This window comes from Ricinus communis, chromosome 9 (assembly GCF_019578655.1).
Source record: "Ricinus communis isolate WT05 ecotype wild-type chromosome 9, ASM1957865v1, whole genome shotgun sequence".
Lineage (NCBI taxonomy): Eukaryota > Viridiplantae > Streptophyta > Magnoliopsida > Malpighiales > Euphorbiaceae > Ricinus > Ricinus communis.
Genome location: NC_063264.1, coordinates 3,443,822 through 3,466,233, shown reverse-complemented (window position 1 = coordinate 3,466,233; position 22,412 = coordinate 3,443,822). Strand labels below are relative to the sequence as shown.

The window sequence follows — 22,412 nt, the reverse complement described above, 5'->3', positions numbered from 1 at the left end:
GATAAGAATATTAACATAAATGAAATTGTTGAAATGTCATCACTCTTGACTAAAGAATTTACCGGTGTCTATAATTGTTGGCCATATAGTTTTACATTTATTTTTAAATATTATTCTGTATTCATTTACTTACTACAAAATTATGAATGGCTGTATATTTAAAATAATTTTCAACTATTTTATAAAATGTAATAATTTTTTTATAAGTAATTTCGTATCAACTAAATTGTGAAAAAGATTTATTTTTCATAAAATATTTTAGAAAAGTTTTATTTCAAAAGAAAATATTAATATTTAAAATCATGACATTAAACATGTCTATAAGAACAACCAACCAACTACTAATCCACAAAATTAACATGGAGACATCAGTCTACGTGGCAGCCTAGGGTTCAACCTCCATCTCTCCCCCGAAAAAAAAAAAAGAAAAAGAAAAGAACGAACCAAACCGAACCGAGCGCATCACGCAAAACTCTTTCTCTCTCCCCCCACCACTGACTCTCACTCCCACACTCACTCATTCATTCACTTCCTTTTCCCGGTGAAAAATCCGCCGCAATCGGAGGGCATGGACGCCGGAGTGACGTCGTTCAGGTCAATACTAGATAAACCCCTAACTCAGCTAACTGAAGAAGACATTTCTCAACTCACACGCGAAGATTGCCGCAAATACCTCAAAGAAAAAGGTCCTTCCCTTTTATTTATTTAAAAAAAATGCTTTTTTGTCCTTGATTTTCGCCATATTTTCCGGTACCTGTAAATTAAACTGGCAGCTGACACGTGTCCCCCTTATTCTTTCTTTATTCTTTAAAAATCAAATGTCCGTACAGGAATGCGAAGACCTTCATGGAACAAATCGCAAGCGATCCAGCAAGTGATTTCTCTAAAAGCACTTCTTGAAACTAGTGAAGATTCCGGTGCCGGTGCTCTCCGTAGAATCTTAGCTTCTAAACCTCCGGTGAGAAATTATTATTAATTGTAAGGATTGGATGTATTGATATTCACGCTAAATTTATTTATTTATTTATTATACATGCTCTAGGTTACTTCAAATTCTGTTGATTCAGCTAAGGAACCAAGTGATAGCAACAATAATAACTTACTAGATGAGACAGCTCCTCATGATTCTCCCAAATCTCCTCCTCCGGCGCCATCGTTGGATTGTCCACTGGAAGAGGCAGATAATAAAGTCATTTCTTCAAGGTTTATCTCTAATATTTAATTACTTCTATAACATTTTGTAAATGTTAATTGGATTGGGTAGTTGAGTTGACTTATATCATCAAGCAATTGGCGTTTGCTGCAGAGTTTAATGCTTTTGTTTTCCTGCAAATCCATACTCTCAGGAGTAATCAGTTATACAGAGACTAGTACTGTGTTGCTTCGAGCATGATCTCTGTTTCTGATCACATGTTGAGTCCTATATGGTTGAAATTTCTACTTCATTGATTTTATGGATAGATGGCATGAGATACCAATCAATGCATTAATATGTCTAGTGCCTATGTTATCCAAGTTATGGTTGCTGCTTATCCTTATCTGCTATTCATCTCTTTTTTGACATGAGCATTTGAAAATGTGGCGACAGAAGTCCTGGTGCAACAGATGGGTTGGTCGGGCAAATGACGATTTTCTATTGTGGAAAGGTGAATGTTTATGATGGAGTCCCACCCGATAAGGTAATGAAGCTTCTTCTTTGCATGGATACCTGGAGATAACTACTCTGATAGCATGTTGGCCTTCCAATGCGTCCAACATATATGGATTTGCAGGCCCAGGCGATCATGCATCTTGCAGCGACTCCAATTCACTCACCTTTAGACGATCCAATTCGTAGACCTGTATTTGCTTTTCCGTATCATTTACAGACCCCAAGTGACAAACATGTCTTTGTTCCTTCTAATGCTGCAATTTCTCCAACCACACCAACAGGTATGGTTCTAGAATGGAAGTCTTTACCTGTTGCTCTTTAAACTGGTAGTTTCAAGATAACTTTCATTTTGTTCTTCATATTTTTATTTTGGAAGCTCTGAACAGAATCTAATGCTTCTTGATCTGACATCAATATGAAAATGAATCATATGACTAGAATGACCCGATAAATGGACTTGTGTTTGTCTAATGTAAATATAGCTAAACATGTACTGTTGAAAATATAGGCTCAAGATAAGTGGCTTTTGATGTAGTGTTGCTGAAGTAAATGGTCTATGAATTGCCTTTACAGAGAAGGTGACAGAATATTCTCAGCAGTGTAGGGAGAAAGGAAATGTAACTTATGATCATGGTAATGACTCTCACTTAGCTTGGTATTCTGCAACACTTTTTGTGTTGGAAATTGCTGTCATGGGTCTGGCTGATGATGAAGATGGCAATTTTATCTTCTTAATGTCATCAAGAATTTTTTATTGTGCACAATTGTTGAAGTGGGTGGCTGGGGTATACATTTCAATCACATACTTATACCAACGACTTATAGTTTTGGTGCTTCAAGTGGGCATGGAGATTTGATCAGATGGTTTTCTTTCTATATCTTCTTATCTTTACCCTTGGGATAGGCCAGATTCTGGGCTTTTGTTCTAAGTGGGTATCAATATTATATTGAGGTGATGAGGCCTCGTTTCTGTCAGGATGACTGCATATGACATTAGTCCTGAGAAATTTCAAGTGCTTTGAATGCATTGAGAGCAGCTTAAAAGAAGTAAAGATAACTAAAAAGGGCATTTTTATGGAAACTAATTATATCTCATGTGGCCACCAATTACATATTGTTGATGCTGTTGATGGTGCATCTGTCTTGTCGGTGCCACTGTAACATTTCTCATTGCCTGAAAGTGTTAGGTGCATTCATTAATCCCTTTATTTACATGTTTAACACACTACCCTTCTTGTATGTGCTTGTGTTAGCTATTTCCTTCAGCCCCTAAGACCAACCATATTATATGTATACAAAGCTATCTTCACTATCACTAAGAGATTAGCACTTGTTTTATCTACACTTCCTTCTCTCTCCTGCTTCATGCTGTTAAAATCACATTTTTTCTTTCCTGCTGCTCTTGCTGTCATCCCACAACCGCTCTTGCCGCGGGGGGATACTACTTTTCCTGTGCCTTAATTAAAATTACCATCTGCTTCTGATTCAGTGAAGTGCCCTGAGAACAATCCCACTTTAGTTATGCAAGTGAACTGTCGATTTTTCCAGTTGTTTGCGCACGATTTTACACTCTTTATTTTTTTAAGATGTAGAGGGTCAAGCAAACCGAAAAATGTCATTGCAGAGATATCTGGAGAAGAAAAAGGATAGGTATTCTCAGTAACTAGTATTGTTCATTAGATTTATACATTATCTTGTGTTTAATGTATTCTGCTTGTTGCAGTGCTATTCTGACGTCATTGTGTTTTTCTTTAATTTTTTACTGGATATATTATATTAGGGGAAGATTCAAGGGTAGGAAAAATTTAGGGCCTAATTCGTCTAGCTTGGATGCATATTTGAACCATCAAATGAGGACACATATCTCAAACGAGCAATCAACCAGGAGCAGTACAAGCTCTCCAACCCAGCCTGGAGTGCCACATACTTCGAGTAACTCGGCCGAAGATCAGCTGAAGACTGCCAGTTTTGCTGTTGATCTTAATGAAGGTAGGCTGGAAACTTGTTTCTATTGTGTGTTTTATGGTGTTTATGCTAAAATCTGCATTAGTGCTTGTTATTGAATGATTGACTTCAAACATTTTGACATATGGGTTGTTCAGTATGATTTGTTTGTTGGGACTGTGAAGAATGATCAGATAAATATATGTTTCCATAAACACCAACAGACTTTTCCGACAGTCTCTACCATGCCGAAATGAAGAAAGAAGAAAAAAAGTCTTGGTAACATGACTACTTTGCCACTCAAACTGCCTTAGTTGTACCCATACAATGTTGTGGTTGAGTTTCCTGATAGCAACTAATCATGGCATTGTAAACCATTTGAAAGTGGGTAAATCTACTTTCTTTTTGCTGTAATGAGTAGCTTTAAGGTAATTATATTGCTAGTTATACAAAATTCAGGTGCTATAATTAATGCAAGTGAAGGTAGTTTATGTACTTGGTGCTTTGCAGATGTCCAAGAACCTTGACATGCTATAGATGGTTTCAATTGCTCAGGCCGGGATCGAGTACCCTCTTTGAAAATCACCATCGTCAAAAAAAAAAAAGAAACCCCACCTAACAACCTTGGGCGCCTCTGCCGGTTACAGGATGTACGCTGCTACTTGAGAGTGAAGGAGGCTTCTTAAATTCATTCTTCTTTTCTGGAAACTCCCTATTCCTAATATCACTATGAGAGAATTACTTCGTCACCAGGAAATTCACTCTCAGCTGATCAATTTTGTACTAGAATCATGATCCTGAGGAATTTCTCCTTTCTAATTGTAATATCGCCTGGGTTTATATGAGCAGCTATTACACAGTGTAAATTTATAAATGTATGCTACTGTTTGATGTGCTTCTGTACCATGTAGTCAACTGCTTGTTTACTACACTTCTGTTTTAACTTTTCCATTTTATCTATGCTCGTCACGGTCGTTTGTGCTTCTTGATGATGACGATATTTTGAATTGCATCATCTTGAATTCAAACACAAAATAATAACATTATTTCTTTTTTCTAAAAAAAAAAAAAGAAAAATCTTCAGCAAGAACCAACTCTGTGGATTTGAAGCTACCTGCGTTTTTTCTTGCTAACAAAATTTTTTATAACGACCAGAAAATGCCAAAAGTGATAATTTCTTTAAATACAACCACAAATAATAAGTATGACAAATGGAACCTACACGTGTCTGGTGAATGGAAATAGCAGAGAAATCAATAATTGGTATAATAAAGCAATCATCCTCACTGTATTCTGAGGATTCAGTTCAGTCTGAGTCATGGCTATGGAGGTCGGTTCTTCTCCATTCCATTTAATAATAGTAACCCACTAATCTTTTTATTCAATTATTAGTTTGTAGGAAAGAATTATTAATATGAGGTTAATTATGGTTGATACAGGCATGGTTCATGGACGAAAGCAATGAAGAACAGAGGCTCCCACATCGCAGCAACCAAGAAGATTTCGTTCCATTGGATCATTTAGCCGGTCTATTATTTTTTCTTTCTTCTTTAAGTGATTATTCTGTCTATTTGGGTTTCATTCTCTTTCTTTTGTAGTTAAGTTACGTTTTTATGCCTATGAATATTTAACAGATTTGGGTGTGCTTTATTGGCACTTGAACCCAGAGGATTACGAGAAGGATGAAGAGCTGAAGAAGATTAGGGAAGCCAGGGGATACAATTACATGGTACTTAATTGTTTCTGATATATCATTGAGTTTGTCAATTTGATTATTTTCTAATCATCGCATTATATAATTAGTTTAGCAATCTCAACGTGTTTTAAACTTTTTGAACTAGCATGCCATGGAGAACATGAATTGACAGATGACCCAAAAAAAATTGCAGCACTCACCTTGGTTTTTGTCTTTCTAAGTTGCATATGAAACTTTATACCATTAATTTAGCAGTAATGCTCATGGTAGGAATTTCTTTAGATTCTAAGTTGATTGAGATTAGCTGAAGATAGTGCTAATGCTCATGGAGAGGCCGTGATTATTGAATTTTTAGCTTTTCTTTGGGTTGTCATTATCACCCTCTAATTTTATATAGTCTTGTTCAAGGATGTTTTGGCTGATGGCTTCATGGTTTTCACACCGTACTGAATCATAAGAGATGGTGGCATCTTCCCGTCGAATTTACAAGTGAGAAGCATAATTTTATAATATACTTTGCAGGATTTGCTCGATTTATGCCCTGAAAAGGTTGCTAATTACGAGGAGAAGCTGAAGAACTTCTACACAGAGCACATTCATGCTGATGAGGAGATACGATACTGCTTAGGAGGTAGCGGATACTTTGATGTTCGAGACAAGGATGATCGTTGGATCCGAATCTGGATCAAGGCAGGTGATCTTATTGTTCTGCCAGCAGGAATCTACCACCGATTCACTCTTGACACCAATAACTATGTCAAGGTAAATAATAATAATAATAATAATAATAATAATAATAATATGGCACCACAAAGTGTTTCATGAACTGAATATTAACAGTAAATTGGTGTTCTAAGAGTTATTTGTTTTGGTTTATAATATACAGTTGATGAGGTTGTTTGTCGGGGAGCCAGTTTGGACACCATTTAACCGCCCACAAGAAGATCATCCTGCAAGGAAAGAATACATTAAGAGTTTGACTGAGAAGGTTGGAGTTGCACTTCAAGCTCATTAAGATTTCAAGTCTCTAATAGCTTGTCCCTCCTGTGGAAGTATTTAAGATATATGTCGGCATTTCACAATATGCTTCAGGTTACTATCAAGCACCAAGGATACTGCTTATTTTATGTGCACCATTAAAACCAAATATGTAGTTACATATATAGTTATGTACTGTATCATTCTTAGCATATGAATAGGACTACAGGTATTGCCCTTATTGCAATTTGTGCGTATGATTACTACAAGGCACAAACTAATCCAACATTTAGACTTGATCATTTTTGCAACATAAACTATAAATTGCAGACAATCCTATCCTGAAAAAGCAACTCGAATCTGCTAATTGATGCTATCTTAGCCATCATTGGCTTGATCATAGTTATAGGAAAACTAAATTCATTCCTAGCTGAATGCAACCGCACTCCATCTTTCTTCAAATATAACTTTCAGACATAACATTCAGCAGCTTGAAGCTCCACCGGCCCAGTCTGACCGTCTGTAATAGTCATTAAATCACTGCTATCACCTCCCAAATATGCTTTCAAAAATGCAACCAGAACGCCTCCAACAAACCTCCTCATTGGCTCCCTAGACTTTCCATTCACACACAAACAATAAGTAGCTTTGCCTCTAATCCCATTAGTATCATCGTCTAACATATCAAGATGCCCATAATCTTTCACTACAAAATAATAAGCTGGTTTTTTACATTCCTTGAAGAAGTCCTCGTGATTAACACCCTTGGGCGCGCACGGGGGAAACATAGGGTTTCTTTTCACTTCACCTAACCCAGAACCAATGACCATTGCTGCCATATCAAGATCAAACGAATGAGGCGTGTATGTGAGCACAGGTGGAGGTGTCTGTTTCCCTTTGTCCATACCATCAACTGGGTCCACACCAATTAGTGCTGAAAATTTGAGTGCAGTACTGATGCCTGCCTTCTGTAGAGCTAGTGCAAAGGCAGCCTTTCCTCCTCGACTATGGCCTGCAAGACCTAGCTTGCTCAATTTTGGTTGGACATGGGGAGGGAGAACGTGATGCAGGCCTTTGGATAACCAATTTGTTATTGCAGCTGTGCATTTTATCTCATCAGCTGAATCTGCTCCGGCCACAGTGTATAACTGTCAAGTCACAGATTTGTTAGCTCTTGTTTTTTTCTTTTTTCCTGATTTCAGTACTTCTAATGCCCGAAAATAAGACCTTAATATGAATGGTGTCATGCTACAACTTAATCAGCTCCAGCAGTGGCTTTTGTGTGAAATATTAAAGGAAATGGAGTGTCTTGTTGGCATGCATATATGGGCTTCTTAAATCCATTGGCTCTATCTATTACCAATCACATCAATATATAGTCCCACTTGTAGTTACACAATTTTCTTCTCAGAAAAACTAAAGTCCACATATCCTTTGCCTTTTCCACTAAGCTACACACTTGTCATCAAGCCTCTGATATTTGTTAATCATCGTTTTGCATATCAATGGGCAACAAAATTATGAAAATTAAGTAAAGGGTATTGATAGCTTCACTAAATATAAAATGGAATATAAAAGACATGCAATCAGAAGCAGTAAAAGAGCAAAAAAGAAAAAAAAAAAAAAGGAAAAAAGGAAAAAAGGAAAGTGAAAAGAAAAACCTGAGGAGCGATAACAATGAATCCATGAGAAGCAACATGTTGGATGAGTAGAGAGTAGAAAGAATTGTAGAGAAGATAACCATGGAGGAAAATAAGAACTGGGAATTCTCCAGCTTCAGACGGCATGGCAATCAAGAGTGGTTTTGGTGGAAGTGGAAGTGGAAGTGATGACCTTGCACATGACCCTGATTCTATTTTAGCTACAACTGTTGTGTACTTGCCATTCTCATAAACATTTGTTACAGTTGCACAAGAAGAAGACATGGAAGAAGATGGACACTTGTTTATTAACTTGGTCGTCTTCTTCTTCTTTTAGTGTTTTTCTATTTTCTAAATGCCTCTGCTTGTATTAGTATTGTAGCAGAGAGAGCCAGGATAAGTTCTTTTATGTGGCCTCTTCTTGGCCTCATTCCACGACAAAGAAGGTGAAAGTGATTCTAAAGTATAAAGATTGGGCCAAGACTTACATGGGCAGTTCTATGATGTGGCAATACCATTCCATATTTCCATGCCGAGTTACTAGCAGCCCAACACTCCATTCTACTTTTTCTGGAAAAAGGAGCCCAAGTCATACATTATCAATGGAGAATAACTTACAATTGAAGAATTAATTAAGCAATGGTGAAATGTATTTAACAAAATAATATCTATCAAGATAAAATCAAATAAATAATTTATAATTAATTGAGCTGTTCTGATCAACTAACTTTAAAATTTGGCAGTTGATAACTAACAGTTCCAGCCAAAAGCTAATAATTGAGAATTTTAGGTCTATCTGTGTTTGTTTTGATTTTACTACCAGGCACAACCTTCTGGTGGGGCTCTTGATTCCCTTATCAAACTGATATTTTCATTGCTTTTTTTAAATTAATTTTTTTTCTAGTTTATCATAGCCATTAAAAACTTTTAAGAGATAAAGAAAAGGTGATAGGCCACAATCCACAGTGTTACCATTGATAGGTAATAAGATCTCATTCAGAACCATACTCCCAACATTTCAAGAAGAATTACAAAAGACAAGAACCTATTTAGAGCAAGGACTTGGTCCATGTTATAGCTAATGCTTGTTTGGAAACATTCCCTGTATCCACTTTACTTTCCTAAACAATCCCACAACATTAAGGATCTAATCCTACTTTTACATTAAACTAGAAAATTGCTAGGAATCTCTCTAACAGAAAATCTTGATTCAATTTAATCCAAAAGAAATTAATTGGATAAAGTACAAGATAACAAATCTATTAGACAATCATAGCTCCATGGCTCCACCACACCAAAGTACTTTAAAGCACAGGCCCTAGATCAAAACTCAAGAGACAAAAGCTAAAGCTGCTACTATTAAAAACAAAGCCATATCTTAAAAATTTTGTTCCATCATCAAAATGGGCTCTTCTTTCTCTCCAACCCCTTTTTGACCATCCCAGTCCAAGATATTCCTTTCATTTCCTGTTCACTGAAATTAAAACAAACACTTGGATATCACATGGGATTTTTTTTTCTTTGCTTTTCTTTGATCCAAAGCACTTTTTTTTTTTTACTTTTCCAGTTCAAAAACAAAAACAAAAGCCCCCAAAATATATTCCCACTCCAACACAAAAGAGAGAGAGAGAGACCCTCCTCATATGGAATACTGATCTTTTGATTTCCCCTTCGTCCTCCTTTACAAAATACAGAAACAGCAAAAAGAATATAGCCCACAAGCAGCTTTTGAAACCATTTATAACGTTCATTAGGGCTATACATATATTATATATATATATATCCTATATCCCAAGTTTTTCCCCAGCTCTCATTTCCCAACCTTTTTAGAAGTTAGATTCTATGCCTATGGCTCTTTTCTTCTGCTATGGCAAGAAGCCTTGAGACACCTTGTGTCCATAAATCATAATCCCTCTGGTTAAGGCACTCGAACTCGACGACTCCTCGCAATACAGTCTTCAATCCAAAATATCGCCGATGCTCGCCACCTTCGAGCAAGTGGCGGCCTGGCCAAGCAGGAATATGTTTGATCACCTCCAACACCACATCTGTAAATTCAAAAAAGAGATGAATTTAAAGATTATCTCTTTTAATCTTTTAGACTTTAGTGCCATTTTAGCTTTCTCAAATCCCCAAATAGAAGACGTCCCACCCTCCAATTCTGTTTTCACATTAATAAGGAAGGAAAGACAAAAGCAATGATACTTACTCTTTTTCTTTTTTGTTATGGTCCCAGCTACATGTCTGCTCTTCATCTTCAACATAACCTGCACAAAAAGAAGTTTCAAAAAGTTAAAGGTGGTTTTATGAAGAACATCAAAAAGAAAAGTAAAGTGAGTAGATCCATTTATTTCATCATAATGATCACAGCTTTGGCTTTTGTCCTGATCCCTTTTTCTCCTTCATTAGATTTACATTCATTACAGCCATCATACCCAAATAATTAAGTCGTGATTTGATAATTTTCTTAATAACACTCAGAAGATTACCTGATTCATTCTGTTGACATAAACAGAAACAATTTTCCAGTGAAGATCACCTGCAATATTAGGAACAACAAAATCAATCTTGTAAATTGAATATGCAATTACAAGACAAATATGAACCAATTAGAAATACAACTAATTACCTTTACGGGTGCGCTTGAGGAGCTCACAACCTCTAGCTAACAGTTCCCTACTGCAAATCCCTAGGAAATTCTCCTCAGGCACAAGTTCACCACTGAAACTACCATTAGAACTACCATTACTACCATTTCCACCACTTACACCTAGTCCTTTGTCCACAGGAATAACTGCTGCTATATTCCAAACCTCCTTCAATGCCCTGGCCTTCAACGTTGCAGCCCCACGCAATGCTGCAGTAACCATACAAAACACCAATATCGATTCTATCATTATAAATTACACAAACCGAAACTCTACAGATGCCAACACAATATATATAATTTGAGCATCAATTGACATTGAATATATAGTACCTGTTGCTGCAGCTGCTGTTAATGTCATGATATCACCAGGAGAGCGAACATTTACAGCAGAGCTAACAACAGAAGCCAAATGCTCGCGCTCTGCCCCCATAGCCTCTGCAGCCTCCACACATTGAGCAGCGACCAATGTGGCTGCAGAGGCCACTGCCATGTCTGTTTTTGCCATTTGTTCATCCTTTCCATTCCCAGAAGATGCAGCAGTCGCTGCAGCAATAGCAGCAACCGCTGCAGCTACACCAGCAACCGATATGGCAGCATGGAGCTGAGCATTTTGAGCCCTGGTTTCTTCCTTTTTCTTCTCCCTCCTGTCCTTCAACCACCTACCAACTGTCTTACCACCACCACCTCCACCAGCAGTGAAACCGCTGGCAACACCAGGCGTGGCAGAGGGAGTCCTGAACTGGGTACTGATGGCGTTATTTGGACGGGAATACTGCATAGAGAAACAACGTAATTGGGTCATAACATTAACATTCTTCCAATGTGGAATTTCAAATTTGAGTTCCTCAGGCATCTTCAAGTATCATTTATAAATCCAAGAAAAAAAGAAAGGACATTCTTGGCCAATAATCATAACTAATAAACGTTGATTATCTAAGATATTAGGCATGCTATTTGCGTTTTGTTAATAGGTATAAATGCACCGTTCTCTAATTTTACTGAATTCCCGTATTTTGACAGAATTAGAGGTCTGGAAACAGATACCAGAAAAAGACAAGGTCAAATAAGTAAAATAATCTAAAAATTCAACAGAAATCACCAAACAAAAACTAAACAAATTTCAACCTCTGAGGTTTTTTTAGTTATAAAGGGAAAATAATTTACTTTCTAAAAAGAAGTATCTAAACTGAAAAAAAAAAAACAGTAGGACTATGTTTTTCTTTAAACCGAAATAAATTATATACTAGAGAAACAAAAACAGGATATATAATTAATTATTTTCCAGAGGGTAATTAATTAAAAGAGAGAGCGCGCATTGAGCACAGAGAAAAGCCTGAGATATGTTTTCTGGGTCATCAATGGTCTGGTCAGTGTTAGCTCAGTGATCGTGATTCGTAGCGAAATTAAAAATAAAGAAGAAACAAACACAAACAAACAAGAAAAATAATTTTCTTGAGAACTCTGTTTTTCTCAAAGAAAACCCAACACATCAATATTAAAAAAAAAAAGCAAAAAAAAAAAGCTTCGTATTAGTCTCCTGTACAAGCTTACAAACATGTGTTTTGCGTGTATGTGTGTACCTTAACATCATCGATCTCAGATGGAGAAACAGGAGGACTGTCTGTTAAAGAACCGTTAAGAGGTCCACTGCTATGTGAAAGCCTCCCTGAAGTGCGCGGTGATACTTCTTGCTGCATTCAAATTAAAGAAAGTGAAATCAAGAAGTAGCCCAAATGTAACACTAGCTAGTTTGATTTCTTGAAAAATAACCCAGTTTGATTTCTTGAAAAAAGATTCCATATTATTTTTGTTTAACCAATCACAACTAGAAAGAAACAAACCCGAACACCACAAAAGTGCCAAAGACATTACTGTAACATCAACAACCCAGGTTTTCAGAAAGATACAAAACAAAACAAAAACCAAGCCAGTCAATTATATAGCAAAACAAGAACCTTTTTAACACCAAAAACCCAAAACAAAAACTGAAAAAGAATCCAAAAACTTGTCTTTTATCTATTCTGAAGGAAGAAAAAATACAACTCACCGACTGAGACATGATTCTTTCCATGACCATTTGAGAAGTTTCAGAAGAAGCAAAAGAAAATGGGTTTCCAGAAACAGTAGCATTATTATTATTATTATTAATGTTATTACTAATATTAATCTCTTCTAGTTCACCAGCTATATCTTCTTGTATAACACAACCAGCACTGGTTTTAGAGAGGAGCATTTGCGGTGGAGCTAGAGCTTTTGATACTTCCAAAGCTGATACACTCCAAGAACGTGAAAGAAACTCCATAGGCTCACGCGGTGTTTCCGGTGGCCGGAAAAGTGCTAGGTCCGGTCGCCATGGTTCGGTTATGGGTTTGTCCATTTGAAGAGAGAGAGAGAGAGAGAGAGAGAGAGAGAGGGTGCGTGTGGGGGTTCGTGCGTTAAGTTAAGAGTGGTGTTTAATTGGAGAGTGAGAGTGTTGGGTTGGCTGCTTTATAGAGGAAGGTGCGAAATAATAAGACATGAGACAAACTCACTGCCATGTCAGTTGTTAAGAGTGCTTTTGAGGATTTTCATCTAAGATTATTACAAATATAAAACTATATATTGAAACATTAGTGGTAATCTGCTCTGTTTACAAATCATAATTTTACATGTAAAGTACAAGAATTTCCTCTTCTTCTTTTTCTAATCAAATTTTGTTTATCCAATTTATAGTACAATCGAGCCAAGTAGAACGTATACGGATTAATATAAAATTTACATATTTGAGTCTGGCTTCACCTAATTTTAACAATTTGAAGTTTTAAATTTAACTTGTACTATATTTTTTTATTATTCAACTTTTTCCTTTTTCTTTTTTTATAATTCAACTCGATATATTTTCTCAATTCTCATTTTGAATGAAATATTTAAAATTTATATATCTTGTAAATCAATAGAATATAAAGCTTAAGTTTTTGTGAATTTTTAATTTCATGAATTTGTTTATATCTTTTTATTTGGTATGCATATTAAATCAATAGATGTAAGGATACATATAGAACAAGGATAATTTTTTATTTATTAAAACAAGTTATCCCGTAAAAGTTTATTTTCAATGTAAATTTGTTTTAAAAATTTTGGTTCATTTTCTTTTACAGCTAAAATATGAAGTTTGATAAAATAATTTCTATAAAACCCATGAATTCTGAAAAGTTTTTCATAATTTTGCTAATCAAGTTTAGTGTGACAGTAAATGTAGATATTAATTTAAAAAACATTTCAAATTGGAATTACTAGTTTTCTTTAAACAAAAACACTATTTAAATTCAATAATTAGTATAACATTGGAATGTGTCTTACTGGACTTGTGTATTCAAGGTTGAATTAGAGTGGATTAAATTACCATTTCTTTTATCTATTTCACTAAACAGAGACAAACGTTTCCATTTCTTTTATCGAAACCCTCATTTTCCTGTGGAAGACCATAACGTTTTTACCGATCAAAGCTACTGGATTACAAATACAATTGAAGCGTTGGTCTCGGCCTTAGTTCCGATCGATCCACGGCCTTGTCTAATTAATGACATTCTCGGCGTCTCGTCTAAGAAGAGTTTGTCATGGGTATGCTATTATTGCATCTCTCTCTTGTTCTAAGTGTTGTATTAGGACTAGTGATGAACCTTGTCCTCTCTAATAGTTTATGGTAGAATACAGAAGGGAGGTACTGTGATTTGATTAGTCTACTTACAACATAACATTGATCACGTGAACTTTGTCTGTATATATTATATACAGTGAGCCTATCATCAATTATGAAATTGAATCTTATACGCTGTGCCCATATATGATTTTGACTCAGCTTCCTTAACAATTAGCATACTCTTATATTATATATATATATATATATCCAATAATAAGGTATTAATACTAGAATAAAAAGAATGAAATAATATAGTATTTGAGAGATTAAATTCTATCATCATCCAATTTAAGATTTTTTTTTTAAAAAAAAAAGAAAAAGAAATAAAATATCAAACTTTTAAAAATAAAAATTAGCTCAAAATAAACTGGAACGAGTCGCTCTTGATATTAATTTATGACCTAATAAGTTCAATTAGACTGACATGGAAGCAAAATCAGTTGAAAGTTTGAACTGTTGATTACTTGGATTCTTAATTTCATTTGGTCTGATTTTGTTTCGATTTAAGCATCCATGGATATTTGTAGAAAAGAGTGAATTTTTGCAAAGACTACGAGTATGACTGAGCTAAGCTATCAATAAATTACATAGAAGCCTGCGAAGAAAATGGAAAGGAGCAGAAGTAGAACATTCTGGTAATTAAATCATACGGATGGATTCTCTCTCTATGCGCAGAGTGCCACTCTTCCAATTCAACTGAACCAAGGTCACCCCCCAATTTGACTTGAAAATAGACTTTGACATCTATTAACTCAGAGTTTGGGGAAAGACCGAGTCAAGCCCATCAGAATTAATGTGGGGATGTTATCCGATCAACTGGAAAATGAAACATTATGAGGTTCAAGAAATAATAAACTGGAAAATCTCTTAAATTATTATTATTATTTCTCTAGGGAATTATAAATTGATATTTGTATAAAGAAGGTGAGTATTTAATTGGGCTAGGGACAAAAAGGAGGAGAACCATGTATATGAGGAATAATACTAACCACATATAGTAAGAAAATAGGGGGGTACTGTATAAATTGTTTGATAAATATGTGACCCCCTGTCATATTAATTGGTGACATGACTCTTGTATGGCAGTTGGGCATCATACTATATCTATATAATATTTGAATATTTAATGGATAGATCAGGCTTGCAACATTTGTATTTTTATCTTGAATTACATATAAATATAGTTTTAAAAAATTATGGGTGAGAGACTTATATTGTATTTGTGAGAAAATGATACTCTATTGCATTGACACATCTAACCAACAAACAAAAATAATATTTAACCCAAAAAGAAAAAATCATCAATGCAGGAGAGTGTTAGAAACTAATTGAAGCAAAAAGGCGTAAAAACAACTCAAAAAGGAAAGAAAAATGCACAGTGATAGATGGAAAGACAGAAGCAGAAAATGGAGGTGGAAGGAAGAGGTGAACTGTAACCATATGGAGAATTTAATGAAAGGAGGGCCATCTTTCTTCAGAATACCTGCGAATGAGGTAAACCCTCTGGGTGAATAGTGACCATCAATCATTGGATTGCCCCATATCTTCCACATACCCTCTCCAACTTCACTTCCCTCCTATTCTCTTTTTATAAAAGGAACACAATTGTTTATAATTCTTTTGCTGACTCAAAGACTACCAAAATAATTTCTATAGTTTTTTGTTCAACCAACACAACTGTTTGATTAAATGCCATAAAACATAAAAACACATGTCTTGATTTATGGGGGCTGCTTCTCTGTTATTTAAACTCCCCGTTATTTCCTGCTCAATATATTCACTTATGGGAGAATGAGTAAGGATATTATATAAAAATGCCACTGTATCAGTAGAAATGTGGAATATGACTGATTAATTACTACAAATATATTTGTTTTCTAGTGCAGACATGAAATCAATTTTCAGCATTTACAGGTTTTGAACTATCTTTATTGTTGAGTCAGGTTCTGTTACACTTTAATAGTACGAATCAACTCTAAATCAAATAGTGTGACTAATTCTAATGCTGGAATTGTAAATGTTTTGAGAAATGTCAGCACTCCTAGAAGATGACTGTGCTTTTGTTGTTTCTAACTGTGGCTGAGAAAATTGTTTCCAGGAAAATTGTTTCTTTCTTTTTTCTCTATTCATATCCAATGTTTAACACTTTATTATTTCTTGGGTACTTTTTTTTTTTTCTCGATAAATATTCCATTCTGATTTATTGATTAAGGTTTTTAATGGTATTATTATCATTTAATGAAGAAAAGAAATCCTTTTATTTCATAAGAAAATCTAAAGTTTAAAATTAAAACTAATAATTTTAAATTTAGTGTGGTTTTGAATCATTTGAAGAGGTTGTTTTATGCTCACAGCAATAAAATTATTGATAACGAGTTAAAGAAAAAAAGAATTAAAACTCCAAACCTCAAAGTCTGTAAAAATCCACGTCAGAGTGGAGCCCAGAGGAAGGAAAGGAAGGGATGAGGAAGGAGATAACGGACAGTAGAGAAGCAGGTGCAGGTGAGGCAAGTGTGATTGTGTTTCCTATAATACGAGGCAAAAAGCCTTTTTCTGACCCACACACAAACTTACCTCAGTAAAACATAAAGCGAAGGCCACTCCCAATTATAACGCTCCCTCCTCTCTTCTTCTTTCAATCACTTGAATCCGCCGCCTAATTTCAATGCTAAAATAAGACATTCATCTCATAAAACCAGGTGCTACATTAATTTCCATCAATGTTTAAGTAAAATTCGTCAGGGGTATCAGTAACTCTCTTCAATTCCATACTAAATAATTTAGGAAAATTTCTAAAAATATTTTAAAATAAATTAAAAACTGTAAATTTAATAAAAAAAACTTGGGTATTTGGGATATTTGTCCGTTAATTTATCCCGTTACCTAATAATTGTAAATTTTAATTAAGATAAAAGAGTACCCTGCAGCTTCTGCTGTGTGTTTACAGTATTATATGTATGTGGGTATGCTGGTTGGTGCTAATTTGCGCGTGGTGGCATGGCATGCCTGGCTACGTCATCATCTCCCTCTTTTTTCTTTTTCTTCTTCTGCTTCTGTCTCAATGCATATGAGACCAAAAGTTCAAAGTTATCAGTAACCTGCAGCAGCTTTTCTTTCTGTTCTTTTTTTGATCGTTTGTTTCTTCTTCGTCAATTAAACCAATCAGAGATGCCACACGAAAAATGTGAGTTTTTTATTTTCACTTTTACCATTTTATCCTTCCGCATGTTTCACCACTCTACAATTAACTTGCAAACAATATTACCGTATAGTTCTTTTCTTGGAAATGAATCAAATCTGTTTACTCATAGTTAATTTGTAATGGGTTCAGGTGTTAATATTTATTCCATAGTTGTGATTGGAGATTAAAAGCAAAGCATGATAAATTCGCATTCAAAGTTGCAAATTGGACTAACGCACAACTTTGTATTAAATTAATATAGACAAAAGCACAGAAAGTGTCATAAAAAATGGTCAAATAAGTGGGGGAGCTGTTCATGGAGTCACTAGAGAATGTTTGTACTTCCTTTCAGCCAAATTCAATACTGCCTCTGTTCTTTACCTTAACATTTAAAAATAAAAATACATCATTAAACAATTACCAAATGTGGAAACTTTGCTCAGATTCTAACAAAGTTTATAGAGGTTCGTGTCAATTAAAATCATATATATACTTTTTTTAATTCCACGGCATCTGTTTCTCTCAGTTCCCATGTTACCTCTACCTACTGACTCAATTCAAGAACCTCAATTTCAGCTTAAGAATTTGTCTTTTCCTATTAATTTATAGCAACTCATTAAGGCCTTCTGCAGCGATAATGATGATTGATGAAGAGAGTATTAGGATTCGTAATTCGTATTATTAATTTGTTCAATTTACACAAAGTAATCATGAATTTGGACTGCATTGAACTCACAAACATGTGGTCATTTTGTAGTGCTTTCCAAACGAATGTGGCTTTGAAATTTCCTATGAGATATATATATAAACGACTAATTCTTTGTGAAAATTAAAAAATCGCAACCTTATCAAGATTTCTTCAATAAATTAGGGGCTTCCTCATCTATTTATAAAACAAAGAAATGTGGTTAAAGAAAACGAATGTATAAATTGATAGCAATAGCATACCAGAAAATATAATAAAGCCAAATAAAATAATTTAAACTGGGTCCGCGTATGGAAGGGAGGTTCAATTAGTTGGGGACTATATATTAAATGGAGGTGGCCCCATTTATTTCTATATGTTTGTTCAAATTCATACACTCCAATGTATTTTTTGTCATTTTCAATATTAAATTTTCCTTTTTGTCACCTCTCAGTTTATAATATGCATAGTAAATATTTGAAGCTGTAATCGACATGGACAGTCATGCTAGTAGCTATATATTATCCAATCTTTTTTTTTTTTTTTTAATTCCGGTGGAAATTTAATTGAAGGATTAGTGGGTTCTTTTTTCTTTCTTCTTTCTGCTCATCTTTATTCAGATTGGTACTATCTCAAATTTGAACTCAATTGGGGTGGATTTATATATAAAAAAAAATAGTAGATTTAAATTATTGCATTGTTTTAAGTTTAGCATTTTGCTGTAAATTTAGATTTAGTTTTTTGTTCTTAAGTTGCAAAATGGATCCATTGACAAAATTCCACTAGTGTACTTTTGTTGCTGTGGCCAATATATGGAACCATCTTATAAACAAAGAGAAGAAGAATGATTATCATTATTGCATCCGAAACCCAATAGTGTGTGCATAAAAGATTAAGCATATTGATTTCAAAAAAATAAAAAAGATTAAGCATGTACAAACTAAAACATTCCAACTCTAAGGAATCAAGAAAGGAAGAATCTGTAGCTAGAGGTAGACACATTCTTCATCATTCCCATGGCCCCTATCAATCTTTCAAATAATATATGCCAATTGGAGAGTGTCCTATTAGCTAACTTTAGGGCTTTGGCTCCCATCATCAACTTATTATATGTTTGGGAATTTCAGGGAAGAAATAAAATTACCCGTGGAAAGAAAAAATTGGAGTTTGCCTTTTCATTTGCCACCCCCTTATTTAGAAAGGCATAAAATAAAAGGTGACGTGGAATTTATTCTCTGTTTTCTGCCTTTCTTTAAATTTTATTTTCATTTTTTTTTATTTACATATATTTATAATTGATTTAGAACGTATCGGATAAGTTATTATGACTATTTCAAGAGTTTTAATGCAGCTCGATACTTTAATTAAATTAAACTAAAAAAAATATTTACCATTTCATTTATACATTCTTAAATAATTACATTTGTTTAGAGTTGATTTACAGTGTGTCAGATAAAATCATTATGAGTGGTAAAAACTAACTCAAAAATTTTAACACAACCATGTATCGAGATTTAAACTCAAGACTTTAATTAAATTAAATTATAAAAATTTTACCATTTTATTTAAAAAATTTGAGATATATATTTTTCTCTATTTCGGATATATGAGAAAAGGAATTTACTTTGATTTTTTTAAAAGAAAACTATTCTCTTATTTTCTTTATTCCTTATTATTTTTCTCTTTCTAAATAAATGGTTTTATTGAAATGAAATGTGCAGAAAGGGATTGTTCCTTTCTTTCTTATCTTCTTTCGAAGACTATTGTTGACGGACACACATGAAACATGATAGGTTTTATGATTGGGAGTCACTTCGATCATTAGAAGATTAGGCATTTGGCAAATCTGATGCATGCTAGCAACAGTTCTTTTTCCCATTTGCTTTTATTTTATTTTATTTTAAATTCTCATATTTAATATATATCAGGGGAGGGAGACATAGCTAGGGCTCAGGGGCTGTGATAAAGCGAGAGATTAAATTAAGTTTTGGGTGACTGGGTTGGTAGGACAGTAGTATCTCACTATCATCATTAAACTTTGATACTACGTGTATCTTTGGCAACCCTAAGCTGCCCCTAGAGGACGTCTTCAATTATACAGCTGCAGTTATTGATCGGTAAGAAAGTGTCAATATATACATATATATATATATAAAATATGTGTAGGTAATTGTAGAAGTATATATGTGCATGTTTTGTATATTCTTACCAATTCTTTGCCTATCGAAAATAAATAAATATGCTGAATTATTCATTTCCAATAAATTAAAAAGCTTGTTAGGTTTTGGTGTGCATCAACACACTTATACGAGTGTAATGATTATAATGGAGTTAGTAATAGCTACGTCTACCACTATCAGAAATAATCAATCTAAAATGATACCACCTTTAATTTCAATGTCATCCCCCCATAAATTATTATGTCAAACGTCTATAAAGTTAACACTCGTGCAAACATTACTATATATATTTAGGGAACAAAAGAAAAGAGATTAACTAAATCATCTTTAGATTACAAAATTAATTAAGTTATAACAAAATTAACAACTAATGTACCCATCATCACGGTCTTTTTATTATGAAGAAATTAACTTAATTTCATGCACATTCTTACTCTTTTTCTTTTCCATGTCTCTTCAACTCTAAATATATTATTAGAAAAGGAGAAAGAAAAGAAAAATATAAATGTGGCACATGAGGAAGTGGGAAAGGGTGATGCGAACCATTGAATTTGCCCTAAAGAAAATTTAAGTCTTTTGTGTGGATGACAGGAAAATCCCTACTGCTGTATTTCAAGAAGAAACGAAATGAAATGAAACAAACACCTAAAACTCCAATAAGATCGATCCCCTCTTTCGCAGCCTGGCCACTTGAGCAAAGCGAGATATCCATTATCTTCCTATTCAACTATCAATATAAGTGGAATCTTTGATTAACGTCACTACCATCACCACCTATCTAATGACCAATTTCTCAACATTTTCATTATGGGATAGTCTCAAAAATGACTTTGAGATGACAATTCATGTCTGATGACCACAACCTTCTTTCTCCTCAATTCAGACAATGAGATCTTTTTTCTTGTATTCAGTCCTTCAAATGGATCAAATTAGGAGAGCATCTCTCGTGCCCCATTAAACAGGAACTCAAGTAAATCTATCCAAGTTTGAAAATAAATAAATTTGGATATCACATACATTAATAATTTATATGATAGTTTCTTATCTAATTATTTGATAGTACCTGTTGTTGGCTCACGTGCATCTGTTTGATCTTGATTGCTTCTTTGTCCATTTTCTTTACTGTTAGTTCTAGTGATTAGTATGATTACAGCCGCCGTTGATATAGCAATAAGTAATCACTTCAAAGCTAGTTGTCAATAACAATTTATCAATTAATTTGTCGTAATTTTATTCTCTTCATCTTATTGCCATGCATTTGAAGCTTTATTCCTGAAAAATAGCATCCACTTCAAAAGATTTCAGAAAATTGGTTTCTTTTTTTTTATGTAAAGAAAAACACTCATTTTCATTTTGAGTTAATGATGAAAAGTAGCAAAAGAATATTGCTAAATTTTAAGATTTAATTCAAATTGTAAGACTGTTTATTGTTGAGAACGAAGATGCTAGATTTTTTTATTTTATTTTTGTAATGGTCTGGTCCCTAGTCCTTAAAATTACAATAAATAAAATAAATAGTCTTATATCCCTGATAATGGGGCATGCCCCCACCTCCACAAACCATTGAAGCTTCCCCATTTTCCTCTTCTAATTAAGTTTATCCTCCTAGGTTTCGCTAATGATTATACTTAAAGCAGCACAAAGGAAAAGAAATTAAAGAAAGAATGAAAAATATAATATTGTTAGCATTCCTTTTATATGCCTGCAATTATGATAAGAATTTGTAAAGCTTTGATCAAGCAAACTACTACAAATTACAGAGAGATGGGAGTTCGGGTATTTACTACCGACAGAGCCACCAAACATGTGTTATGGTTTGGTGATAGACACCATCAAAGACTGTGACTTCTCTCTCTGTCGCATAAATGAGCTAAAAACATGGACATATGAAGATGTTTATGTTAGCTCCAATTTCCAAAGACTATATGACTGTGATAGCCATCACTCAAGGGCAACTGTGGAAATAAAGAGAGAAAGGAAGTAAAATAAAGTGTAAATAACAGAGAAAAAGAGAAGAAATAATAATGGTAACTATAGATAGACCAAAAGGGCACATCAAAATGAAAAAGGAAAAAGAAAACAAAACAAGCCTAGGCGCACCCGTTGTGGCAACTTTGAAACAAGAAGG

General features: G+C 34.3%; 4 protein-coding genes across 10 annotated transcripts; 2 read left to right on the top strand and 2 right to left on the bottom strand.

Moving 5' to 3' along the window:
- The first annotated feature begins 236 nt into the window (after positions 1-236).
- LOC8280777 (protein TIFY 4B) lies at positions 237-4,492 on the top strand. Of its 7 annotated transcripts, XR_007217216.1 has the most exons (10): positions 246-686; positions 831-958; positions 1,043-1,203; positions 1,589-1,679; positions 1,773-1,932; positions 2,225-2,284; positions 3,238-3,301; positions 3,432-3,640; positions 3,754-4,023; positions 4,106-4,492. XR_007217216.1 is itself a non-coding variant. In XM_015718005.3 (9 exons), exons 1-9 carry the CDS (start codon positions 569-571, stop codon positions 4,120-4,122), a joined length of 1,005 nt encoding a protein of 334 aa, XP_015573491.2. In that variant the 5' UTR covers positions 253-568; the 3' UTR covers positions 4,123-4,492. The 7 variants fall into 7 exon arrangements, 6 of the variants coding, with proteins under 6 accessions (XP_048234800.1, XP_015573491.2, XP_015573492.2 ...); XM_015718005.3 differs by lacking the exon at positions 3,754-4,023 and having other exon boundaries at positions 253-686; positions 1,592-1,679; XM_015718006.3 differs by lacking the exon at positions 3,754-4,023 and having other exon boundaries at positions 255-686; positions 3,244-3,301.
- Positions 4,493-4,776: 284 nt separating this feature from the next.
- Positions 4,777-6,516, top strand: LOC8280859 (1,2-dihydroxy-3-keto-5-methylthiopentene dioxygenase 1). Its single transcript, XM_002517028.4, has 5 exons — positions 4,777-4,925; positions 5,035-5,122; positions 5,230-5,324; positions 5,814-6,053; positions 6,178-6,516. The coding sequence occupies exons 1-5, from the start codon at positions 4,914-4,916 to the stop codon at positions 6,304-6,306; spliced, it is 564 nt and encodes a 187-aa protein (XP_002517074.1). The 5' UTR covers positions 4,777-4,913; the 3' UTR covers positions 6,307-6,516.
- On the bottom strand, positions 6,428-8,367 carry LOC8280860 (chlorophyllase-2). The gene is made up of 2 exons (XM_002517029.4): positions 7,931-8,367; positions 6,428-7,417 (listed from the first exon to the last, which is right to left on the bottom strand). The coding sequence occupies exons 1-2, from the start codon at positions 8,192-8,194 to the stop codon at positions 6,740-6,742; spliced, it is 942 nt and encodes a 313-aa protein (XP_002517075.1). The 5' UTR covers positions 8,195-8,367; the 3' UTR covers positions 6,428-6,739.
- A 735-nt stretch (positions 8,368-9,102) lies between these two features.
- On the bottom strand, positions 9,103-13,081 carry LOC8280861 (VAN3-binding protein). Its single transcript, XM_002517030.4, has 7 exons — positions 12,607-13,081; positions 12,140-12,250; positions 10,890-11,331; positions 10,539-10,766; positions 10,399-10,448; positions 10,119-10,176; positions 9,103-9,957 (listed from the first exon to the last, which is right to left on the bottom strand). The coding sequence occupies exons 1-7, from the start codon at positions 12,934-12,936 to the stop codon at positions 9,743-9,745; spliced, it is 1,434 nt and encodes a 477-aa protein (XP_002517076.1). The 5' UTR covers positions 12,937-13,081; the 3' UTR covers positions 9,103-9,742.
- Positions 13,082-22,412: the final 9,331 nt, after the last annotated feature.

Excerpts from the sequence above, each read along its gene's own strand:
- LOC8280777 (XM_002517027.4), top strand. The coding sequence starts at position 569 with ATGGACGCCGGAGTGACGTCGTTCAGGTCAATACTAGATAAACCCCTA. Across the intron at positions 687-830 it reads CAAATACCTCAAAGAAAAAG|GAATGCGAAGACCTTCATGG; the intron begins GTCCTTCCCTTT and ends ATGTCCGTACAG. Across the intron at positions 2,285-3,237 it reads AAATGTAACTTATGATCATG|ATGTAGAGGGTCAAGCAAAC; the intron begins GTAATGACTCTC and ends TATTTTTTTAAG.
- LOC8280859 (XM_002517028.4), top strand. Across the intron at positions 5,325-5,813 it reads CCAGGGGATACAATTACATG|GATTTGCTCGATTTATGCCC; the intron begins GTACTTAATTGT and ends TATACTTTGCAG. Across the intron at positions 6,054-6,177 it reads ACACCAATAACTATGTCAAG|TTGATGAGGTTGTTTGTCGG; the intron begins GTAAATAATAAT and ends TATAATATACAG.
- LOC8280860 (XM_002517029.4), bottom strand. The coding sequence starts at position 8,194 with ATGTCTTCTTCTTGTGCAACTGTAACAAATGTTTATGAGAATGGCAAG. Across the intron at positions 7,418-7,930 it reads TCATTGTTATCGCTCCTCAG|TTATACACTGTGGCCGGAGC; the intron begins GTTTTTCTTTTC and ends GTGACTTGACAG.
- LOC8280861 (XM_002517030.4), bottom strand. The coding sequence starts at position 12,936 with ATGGACAAACCCATAACCGAACCATGGCGACCGGACCTAGCACTTTTC. Across the intron at positions 11,332-12,139 it reads CTGAGATCGATGATGTTAAG|TATTCCCGTCCAAATAACGC; the intron begins GTACACACATAC and ends TTCTCTATGCAG. Across the intron at positions 10,177-10,398 it reads ATGTCAACAGAATGAATCAG|GTTATGTTGAAGATGAAGAG; the intron begins GTAATCTTCTGA and ends CTTTTTGTGCAG.